Below are 11,021 nucleotides of genomic sequence, written 5' to 3'. Positions count from 1 at the left end.
CTGTCTCTTAATGTGCTTGTAAATGTCTTCTGACCTTTGTTTCTGCTGCTCTCTACTACTGATTTAAGTTTTATTTGTGCTGGGATCTGTTTTACTTTTTCCCTTCACATTTCTAAAACTGAAGAGGGAGGGGCAAAAGCAGAGACTTGGAGAAGGGGGAAAGAAAGATGCAAAGATGAGGCGAGCGACTGGGAGAGATGTAGAAAGAGGAAGACACACAGATGCAGCTGCTGAGATGGAGTCTGGACAAAGGGAGAGGGAGGGGGAAAAGAATCTGGGGCGGAGCTGAACAGGGAAAAAGTTCTGAAGAAAAAACCGAGTTCTAAGGAAGAAAGCTGTGGCTGGGGTGAGAGTAAAGAGGGGCTTAGCTCCCTACTCCACTCCCCTAGAACAATTTTGTAAGTGAAATTGGTGAGCCAAGAGGCAAAAGGAAAAGAATGATGGGGGACGGGGGTGGGATGCACAGTGGGTGATGGGGGAGGTTTTCGGGGAGGGGGCAGAGTTGAGCACAGAGAGCTGGCAGAGAAATACTACACCGATGGGTGGATGTGGGGCTCAGCTGGGATTTACTAGGACAGACAGCTGTGGTTGAGACTGGAAAGAGGGATGGGGAATAGGAGTAGAAAAGCTGAAATATGAGGAGACAGGAACTTGTGGGACAGATATTAGGGTGAGTTCTACAAAGTACACAAATGGAGAGAAAAGAAAGGCAGGTACGTCGAGTGGTAGTAGATATGGCATCTGTCCCAGAGATGATGTAGGCAGAAGGCTGTCAGAGCATGTCAGCATGCTGGAGGATGTGATTATGATATGTACATGTGGGAGCCTGAGGCTGAGCCTCCCTGCCCATTGACTTGGTAATTTGGAGATAATGGGAACATTTGTCTTCCCCCCACCCTTTCCTCTTGGGATATCTGTCCCTATTTCTCCATCTTTCTCAGAAGTTCTGTATCAATGCTGCCCCATAATTCGGTGACAGACCCCCTAGTGAATTCTACTCTTTTCATCTTTTCATTCCACATTCCAGAGGAGAGGCTGTGGTCAGGGATTTGGAACTTCAAGAAGCAGCAATTTCTCCTCTAGTCCTTCACTCCCAAGGGTGGGGTGCTGCAGCAGTGAGGATTATATAGAACTGGGATGGCTGTCTGTTCTCTGCTGAGAGTGTGGGAAGAAAGAGATACCTGAATTTCAGTCCCCATCAGAAAGTCCCCTTCCTACAGTCTTACCAACTAATCCCTCTCTTCCATCCCACTCTATCAGACCCCTCTAACCACAGAGTGTTTTCCCTATCCTCACTTTCCTTCTCCCTACCAAGTACTCCCTTTCTCGTTAAAGAAGCCAAACTCAGGCCAGCTTGCTTTTCAGGATCTGGAATACAGTCTGGATGAGAGATTTAACTTGTTCTCAAAAAGCCTTAAAGAGCCGATGACAAGGTAAAAGATATAGAAAAACAAACCTTGACTTACTATAAAGAATTTCCTAACTACAATTAGAGCTCTCCAAAAATGGAGCAGGCTGCCTTATAACAAGTGGAATTCCCTATGTCTCTGAATGTCTTCAAGTACAGACTGCAAGAACACTTCTCCAGGTTGCTGCAGAAGTATTTCTGCTTCAGGTAGGAACCGGACTGGATGACACCAGAAGTCCCTTACAACTCTAAGATTCTATGGTTCTAGAACAGGGATAGTCTCTCATGGACTGTTAACAGAGCTGACCTAGCTTCGTCTCACTCTCCAATTTTCATCTCACTCTCCCCTTACTCTTCTCTAAAATCCCTCTAGGCATTGTAGTGAGAGGATAATCAGGAAATAGGAAGAGAAGTAGGAAGGTTAGGGATGAAGGCAGAGACAGAGAGACAGATAAGGTTGGGAGGCAATCAATTTCCCCTCATGTGGGGGCCCTGGGTGGTAGAGCTAACAAAGGGCCCCATGCCCCCACTCTCATCTCCTGAAGGGCATAAGTAATGGAAAGGAGACCCAATTAGATGGGTGCAGTGAGGGGAGTGAAAGCTGAATAGAGAATCTATGAGGACAAGGGGCCTGAAGGCAATGGAGACCAAGGAATGAAGGGAAGTTACTCAGGTTTTGGCTACAGTCTTAGCCCCTTCTCCCAACCCCCACCCCCGACTCCCTTCCAGACGCTGAGGGTGTAAAAAATCTGCCAACTCAGGAAACATCCACAGCCAGAGGTACAAAGGAATGAGGAGGGGGAATGATTACCCATCTGGAAACGGCTCAGATTCTATATGCCTTTTTCTAAATCTACCAATTTCTCTGTCTGTGTTCTTCTGTCTTACTTGACGCTTTTATCCTCCATCAGGATGATTCGTCTCTGGCTCTGGGGGTCCAGGGGCCTCTGGGTTGCTTTGATAGTCTTCGTGACCATTGGATTAGTACTCCAGATTTGGCAATGGCCCTTCCAGACGAGGTGAGCTCCCCGCACTCCCAATGCCCCTTTATTACTGGCTCCAGACCCCAATATTCCAGTTTCTGAGCCCTCTGGATGAAAAGGAAAAGGCTGTAGCATAATGGGGACTACCCTAAAGAAGGATCTCATGCTCTCCCTGACCTTTTTCCAGATAAAATCAAATCAGCAAATACTGTATGCCAAATATGTTCAAGGCATCTCTCACTCTCTTTCTCCCCTTTCTCCAGGCCTCCTGGGCTATATTTTCCCCAGCTGTGGGCCCCTTCCTCTGGCTCCTCTGGCTCTTCTTTGGCCCGCTCCTGTCATCCTCAGCAGCAGCTTGTATTCTTGAAGACACATAAGTCTGGAAGCAGTTCTGTACTAAGCCTTCTCCATCAGTATGGGGACCGGCACAGCCTACGCTTTGCTCTCCCTATCCGTTACCAGTTTGGGTACCCGAGGTCCTTCCAGGCTACTTCAGTCAAAGGTTACCTCCCCCATGGTGGGGGACCCCAGCCTCCCTTTCACATTCTCTGTCACCACATGAGGTTCAACCTACCAGAGGTAAGATTGATAAGGGTGGAGGGAGTGGGAATGGAATAGGGCTGTCTCTTTACCTGTTGCTTCTTTCTTTCCACATTAGTTGCTCCAAGTCAAGTTCTGACACTCCACCTTCCTCTGGTTCTTCCTCTAAGAATTTCATACGTACGTTTACCCTCTTAAGGTCTCCTCATTCCTTGTTGCCTCCTTCCAGATCCTTTAAGGTCTCTTTCCCTTCCCCATACTCCCACTTGTTACCTCATGCCCCCCCAACCTGTTTCTTTGTATTTCCTCCCTTTTCCCCTTTTCCCTCTGGCCTAGGCCCCCAAATTATCCATTTCCTCCTGACCTGTTTTCTTCTCAACTATTTCTGTCACATCCTCAGTGGTCCTCTGTGTACTGAGTCCTGTTTAGGAGGGAAGCTGGAAGGTGAGGAAGTAGTCCTCACCTTCAGGAAACCTCCATTATGAAGAAAACAAGACACACAAGAAAAGGGCTTAGGATAAAGAATTATAGAGAAAAGAGAATGTAGATGTTGAGGGAATGCAAGCAAAGGAGAGAAAGCTTCCTGAAGGAGAAAATTTTACAAGATGTACTAACTAGAGACAAACTGATGGCAAGGAAGAAGGCAGGCATTAGAATCAAAAGGTATCAGAGCTAGAAGGGACCTTAGAGTATATTTAATCCAACTTCTTTGTTTTATAGAAAAAGGAAACTGAGGCCCAGAGAAGAGAAATAACTTGCCTAAGGTAATAAGAGCTAGCAATAAATAGCATCTGGATTGAAGTCCAACTCTTGTGACTCTCCAAGAATAGTGGAGGGGGTGGCATGGGCAAAGTCAAGGATGGTGGGAATGAGTATATATATATATAGATATAGGCGGCAAAGTCAAGGATGGTGGGAATGAGTATATATATATATATATATATAATATATATATATATAGATATAGATATAGATATAGATATATATATAGTGGGAATGAGTGTGTGTGTGTGTATATATATATATATATATATATATATATATATATATATATATATACACACACACACACATATATATACACATATGGAACAGTAATAAGCTTATCCACAATAGAAGAGCTGTTCTGGGGAACATTAAGAACTGAGATATATTTCTCTGGGTGAGAAACAGAGAAATAAAAGAGAGATCTTCAACATCAGGCTAAGTACGAATTTGATCCACTGAGCAAGTGTGCCATGATCAGAGAAAGCTATGATAATGATGATGAGGGTAACAACTGACATTTATAAAGAGCTTTAAGGTTTGCAAAATGCTTTGTTCTCAGATATAATGGAAATTATATTTGAGGAAGACCAGTTGAGTAATCATGCCATCATCATCAATACAATTCACCACACATTCATGGAACAACATGCTAGACTTTGGGGATACAAAATGATATGACACAATCTGATTTTTCTGCCCTCAAGTAGCTACCTAAAGGTGTCAGGCAGGGGGGAGTGAGAGACATGTAAACAAGCATAGACTACAAAGTAGAATGCAATATAGTAATACATGCAAGTATAAAGGAAGAGGTATAGACACAGCAAGGTGGAAACATGGAGATCTCTTTCAGTTATGGGGCATCCAGGAAAGCTTTATGAAGGAGATGGAATTTGAGGTAACCAATTTCAAGAGAAATATGGATGAAATCCTTTGTGGGATGGCTTGAGCTGTTTGCAAAACACTTTAGAGATATGTAGAGAGGACTGCATGTGAAAAAAAGTATAATATGAAAGGGTAGGCTGGAGCCAGATTGTAGAGACACTTGAATGTCACTTAGTACTTTTTCAGTAGGCATGAAAAGTATTAGGAGATAGGTGAAACAAGAGCGGAGAAGAAGAAGAAGTTGAAGGAGTTCATTTGGCAGTGTTCATCATCTCAGTAAAATAGGAAGTGAGGACCTTTACTACAGGTGAGAGGAGAAAGGGAATTGGAGGCTTGAAAATATAAGGTTTAGAACAGCTATTATAGTGAATGAGAGAATAAAGTGAATGCTGTCTAGCCATGGAGGCCCCTGAAGTTAATATAAATTTGCAGTGGGCCCCATCAACATGTTTTTGTGAATTCTCCTAGTGGCATTCAGCTACTTGGGAGCGGGAGAAAAGAAGGTTGTTATTCAGAATTGGAATGAGGGCTCAAGTGAAGTGCATGTTATTGAAATGATTGAATATTATTGCAAAACTGAATAGAGAGGGAAAGTACTTAAGAACAGAGGTGATGGAATGAATGAAGCATTTATTAAATACTTACTATGTGCAGAGCACTAGGCTATGGATACAAATAGAAAAGTTAGACAGTCCTTGCTTTCAAGGAGCTCACATTCTAATCAGGGAAACAACAAATATGGAAGATTTCAGCTGCAAGTCAAATGGAAAAGTCCCACCGTCCTTAGGGCACAGTAGCAAAGCAGATGTTAATGCCTCTTCCTTCATGTCATTTCCACTGACAAAATAAGTTTCTGATGCTGAATCATTTGACAGTTCCAAAAACCCTGGTGGCAAGAACTTTCCTTCCTTGCTCTTCAGTAGCTATGGCTGAAACTCATATAGTGTAGGAGTAGTTAGTTACAAGGCTGCATTGCCACAGGATTTGCTTCCCAGGATGACCTCTGAGAGCATTGGGCTGGAAACATTGCTTTTTCCAAGGCTATTCGGTTCATCAAGATCTGAAGGGAGATCTGAAGGTCAAGAGGGTGGTATTGGTGGTGGTCTGAGTCACCTGGTCCTTTCCGCCTCCTGTTCCTCTGGGTTCCCACTGTTTCAGCAAGGCTGGCTTGCCTACTCTGTGTTTGGCAACTGGTGCAGGTGGCTGTCCCTCTCTCCACAAGAGCTGCTTCCCTGGATGACTGCTGAGAGAGCTGGGCTAGAAGCAGGACCTATGGTCTGGGAAGTGCCACTACGACCTGGGCTCCTGGGCCAATGACTGTTGGTGGTGGTTGATCAGCAGTTGTCACTGGTGATCAAGATAATGGGTCTCCTTCTCCCTTCAGTCATGACTGTGGGGACTGAGCTTGAAGTAGGTCTGGCGCTTTGCAGAGTATACTGCTATGCCAAAGTCTCCATCAGGATCTGAGGGAAGAAAGCAGTCAAGGTCATCATAGTTTAATTTGCCTGGTCCATGCTGCCTCCAGGTTCCTTCTCTGTGTGTGGCAGTCGGCTGGCAGTTGTTGAGAGCTGAGACCCCTTCTCCATAGGAACTGTTTCCCCAGATGAATTGGAAAAAAGGAAAGAATTGAGAGATCTTAGGTATTCATGTCAAGTTTGAGAGGAATGAGAAAAGGAAGAGAAAGAATAGGCAATTATAGTCAGAGGGAAATTCTGGAGTTTAAGAAATTTTGGAGGTGAAGTTAAAAGTGATGGTGAGGTTTAAGGTATGACCACCCTAGGGGCAGCTAGGTGGCGCAATGAATGGAAAACCAGTACTGAAGTCAGGAGGACCTGAGTTCAAATCTGGCCTCAGACCAAACACTTGACACATACTAGCTGTGTGACCCAGGGCAAGTCACTTAACCCCAATTGCCTCACAAAAAAAAAAAAGGTATGACCACCCTAGTGGATAGCTAAAATATATTCTGATAGCCTACTAGGTAGAAAGAGCACCATTGGGTTACCTCCAGGAACTTACCATGTTTCTTCACTCATTCAGTAAACCTTTATTAAGGCCTTTGACAGGACGTGATACACTGTGCTAAGCACAATAGGCATGTATAAATAAGATGTGGTCCCTTGCCCCGAAGGAGCTTCCAATCTAAAGAGACATAATTACATTATAGCCATGCCTCTGTTCTGAAGAGACTAAGCTTCACTGATATATTTCCTTTCAGAAAACTTGTTACCAGAAACATAAATAATATATAGATGCCCTTTCTCCTCTTATCTTTCTTTAAAAGTCCCCAAACAAGATGTGGCTCCCTGGGCCACTGCTATCTATGGGAATCATCAATCAATCAATCAATCTACAAGTATGTATTAAACACCTAATATGTACCAGGCACTATGCTGAGCTCATGGGAATGCAAGTAAAAAGAACAAAACAATCCCTACTTTCTTTTTTTTTAAACATAGTTTGTGGTTTCCTTTTTATTTTCTTTTTAAAATTTTATTTTAGTTTTAGTTTTAAACACTCACTTTTATAAGATTTTGAGTTCTAAATTTTTCCCCATCCATCCCCTCCTCCCTCCCCAAGACAGCTTGCAATCTGATATAGGCTCTTCATACAATCATTTTAAACATATTTCCACATTAGTCACATTGTGAAAGAAGAATCAGAACAAAAGGGAAAAACCATGAGAAAGAAAAAAAAAGAGAAAACAGTATACTTCGATCTGCATTCAGGCTCCATAGTTCTTTCTTTGGATGTGGACAGCCTTTTCTATCATAAGTCTTTTGGAAAACAATCCCTACTTTCAATTAGGTTATATCTAATGAGATGGCCCAGTACAAAAATATATGCGGCATAAATAAAATTAATAAATATATATTATATATGGCAACTGGCCTGGAGCCAGAAACACTCAAGTTCAAATCTGGCCTCAGACACTTGCTATCTGTTTGACCCTGAGTGTCCCTTGACTTCTGTTTGTCTGTTTCATCTGTAAAAAGGGATAATGATAGTACTTATCTCTCAGGGTTGTTGTGAGGATCAAATGATATAACTGTAAAGCACTCAGCATAGTGCCTGGCACATAGGAATAATATAAATGTTGGCTCTACACATTTTTTTTTCAGTCACATCCAACTCTTCATTACTCCATTTGGAGTTTTCTTGGCAAAGATGCTGAAGTACTTTGCCATTTTCTTTTCCAGCTCATTTTACAGATGAGGAAGTTGAGGCAAAGAGGGTTAAGTGGCTTGCCCAGGGTCACACAGTTAAGAGTCTGAGGCCATATTTGAACTCTGGTAGATGATTCTTCCTGACCCAGGCCTGGCATTCTATCCACTGTACCACCTAGCTGCCCAAATATCAGATATCATTATTATTATTATTATAATTATTATACACAAAGTAATTAAATACAAGGTAGTTTGGGGGGAGAGAGCAATAGCTGACGGATGGTCAGGAAAGGCTTCATGCAAAAAATGGTTGCATCTTAAAGGATTGTATGAAGCAGAGAAAAGGAAGGAGTGGCATGGGGGACCAATATAGGAACAGAAACACTCTCAGAAAACCAGTTTGGCTAGATTGAAAAGTATTGGGGGAGAGGGAAGATAATAGCCAAAGAGTCACTTTTTTAACCCTGAGGCTGTAACTTGGCCAATGTAACCTCTCCAAGGTAATCCAATGTATTAACTACTACTCCCAGGTAACTTAACCATTTGAGGCCCTAGAGAGAGGACCACCTCTCAGCAGAGATCAGGCCTTGACTCATCTACCCCTCAGATGCCTGTAACTGAGAGACACACCTTCTTCTTTCTTATCTTTTTCATCCACCAACCTAGTGCTGAAACCAGAACTTTCTATCACTCTCTCTATACCTAGATTGACTTTGTTTAAACAGGCTTTGTCCCTAAAGGTGCTTTGTTATACATGCCTTGCAAAGCGCTATTAAGTCAAAGGAAGAAATTATTTTTGACTTGGGGTGGTTTCAACCTGGGCTTTGAATGACAAAATAGGATTTTAATAGGTAAAGCTTGGAGGAAAAATATTGTAAGTAAAGGGAATGTACGACAGGAGCAAAGCCACTGGGCCAGGAAAAAACACAAAGCAAATTTAAGACATACTGAGTAACCTGGTTTGAAGTTTAGGACATGTAATAGGATGTAAGGATGGACAAACAGGTAGCGGTCCAATAGTGGAGTCTTTGATATCATGCTGAGGAGTTTAGATTCTTTATTAGGTCATTGAGACGACCATGAGGGTTTTTGAACAGAAGAGTGCTCCCAAGTGGGGATTTAGGAAGATTAATCTGGCTGTGGTATGTAAGATGGTGGCAGAGATTGGGGTAAGGAGACCAGTTGGGGGCTACTGTGTTACTACAATTGCTGAGTAATGAAGCAATGGTGAGACTGAGGTGCTGGAATGATATCCCACCTATTTCCTGACTCCCCATTTCTTTCTCTCAACATCCCTTTTTATGCTCCATAGGTACTCCGGGTCATGCCCCCTGACAGTTTCTTCTTCTCCATTGTCCGAGATCCTGCAGCATTGGCAATTTCTGCCTTCTCCTACTATAAATCTGTATCATCTGCTTTCCGTGCAGCACCATCTCTGGCTGCCTTTCTGGCTTCACCACGAGCCTTCTACCGACCAGGGGGCCGAGGGGACCACTATGCCCGGAACTTGCTCTGGTTTGATTTTGGCCTCCCCCTCCCCCGAGAAATGAGGGCATTGAAGAGGCATCCCAAACCCCTCAAAAGAACTCAGTCCTCAGATATCCATATTTGGCCATCTAGCTCTGTATCCCAACCCTCAAAACTTGATCCCAACTCCCTCTTCAAACCTCCTTCCCATTCTACATCCCGCGTCCGATCAGCTGACCACTCCACATCCCTCAGTCCTACTTCTATAACAGATTCAGTAACTTCATCCTTAATCCAATGGGCTCTGGCCTGGCTAGACTCAACCTTTGACCTGGTCTTGGTGGCAGAGTACTTTGATGAGTCACTGGTGCTTTTGGCAGATGCCCTGTGCTGGGGCCTAGATGATGTGGTAGGCTTTGTACACAATGCCCAGGCAACTGGTATGAAGAATGTCAAAGGTCATAAGGGGGTCAAAGATCATGGTGGAATCAAGGATAAGCAACTGGCTGCTCGGGCTAGAGCTTGGAACAACCTAGACTGGGCTCTCTATGTCCACTTCAATCACAGCCTATGGGACCGTGCAGACCGTTACGGGAGGGTGAGGCTTGCTTCAGCAGTAGCCAAACTTAGGGCCCGTAGGTCAGCATTGGCATCCCACTGCCTTTTGGGGGGAGCAGCTGTGGACCCTGGTCAAATAGCTAACCTCCAGCTTCGTCCTTTCCAGTTTGGGGCCCGGGGGGGTTCTGGGCTATGTACTGAAAAAGGGGCTGAGCCCCCAAGACCATGAAGAGTGTGAGCGCCTTGCTACTCCAGAGTTGCAGTATAAAGACAAGCTGGATGCCAAGCAGTTCCCCAAAGCTATTCAGTCACCATCCCACCTTCCTAATGCCACAAGCCCAGGCCCCAAGGGCAGCTGAGACTGGAAAGAAGCCTCACAGAAAGGAAAGACACACAGAATCTAACAATAAAAAGGCTGGGGTAGCCAAAGAGGGCAAGGACCAAGGCAGTCTGCTGCTACAGATCCTGCATCTCCTTGGGAGCAAGTGCCAAACAGGGCCATACTGCCTCCAAGGCCTCAGCTCTTCCCCATTCCCCTTAAGGTTCCAGATATCTACCCCTTATCACTTCCTACCCCTCCCTGCTTCCTTTTCAAGCCCCATGGCAGGCTCCATGTAGCAACTCTCAACTCCCTGGAGGGGTCAAAAGGTTAAAAGTGGTGGAATCATGTGAAATAAACTCAGAAATTTACCGTCATGCTGAAATGCTGGTTCATGCTGAAATGTGAAGGGTGGAATATCCTGAAATGACAGCTGACGTATGTTTAGCATTTCATATACATTATTTCAAAACAACCCCATTAGGTATAAATACTATTGAGTTTTATCCCCATTGAATATATGAAGAGAAAGGCTGCTTAGCACAGAACTCTGCTACATTCTAGATACACGGACAAGTCCCTAAACCACCTCAGGGCACTGGCCAGCGCTCTAAGATTATACATCACAGATCTGCACCAGAGGAAGGGGTTACCACACCGGGAGTTCCACAAACTGGGAAAATCATATTAGTCCAGTGCCTTCCCCTTTCCCCCTCCCCAAAAAAAGAGTGATGCTCAGAGGTTCTGAAGTCTTCCTGTCTGAAATCTAGCATTCCCACGCTGGCTTTATGGATCCCCGGAGTACTGGGGCGGGGGGCGCCACTAACCGGACTCACAATTAATTAACCTCGGGTTTCACCGAGGTCTTCCCAGACAAATTTGGGAGAACCCCGGAAGCCCCGCCCCCCTCGTCATTTCCGGTTTCTTCC

General features: G+C 44.3%; 1 protein-coding gene and 1 long non-coding RNA gene across 2 annotated transcripts; one reads left to right on the top strand and one right to left on the bottom strand.

Annotated features, from left to right (window-relative positions):
- Positions 1-299: 299 nt before the first annotated feature.
- On the top strand, positions 300-10,469 carry GAL3ST4 (galactose-3-O-sulfotransferase 4). The gene is given in 6 exon segments (XM_078155548.1): positions 300-398; positions 1,366-1,615; positions 2,320-2,427; positions 2,655-2,970; positions 9,061-9,948; positions 9,950-10,469. Coding segments are annotated over 5 exon segments (1,569 nt in total). The 5' UTR covers positions 300-398; positions 1,366-1,541; the 3' UTR covers positions 10,133-10,469.
- On the bottom strand, positions 5,192-11,013 carry LOC144457638 (uncharacterized). The gene is made up of 2 exons (XR_013487106.1): positions 10,465-11,013; positions 5,192-6,044 (listed from the first exon to the last, which is right to left on the bottom strand). It is a non-coding gene; the product is annotated as an uncharacterized LOC144457638 (long non-coding RNA).
- Positions 11,014-11,021: the final 8 nt, after the last annotated feature.

The sequence above is a fragment of the Phascolarctos cinereus genome, unplaced genomic scaffold (assembly GCF_003287225.1).
Source record: "Phascolarctos cinereus isolate Bilbo 61053 unplaced genomic scaffold, phaCin_HiC Scaffold_5;HRSCAF=322, whole genome shotgun sequence".
Lineage (NCBI taxonomy): Eukaryota > Metazoa > Chordata > Mammalia > Diprotodontia > Phascolarctidae > Phascolarctos > Phascolarctos cinereus.
This window is presented reverse-complemented; position numbering and strand designations above follow the sequence as displayed.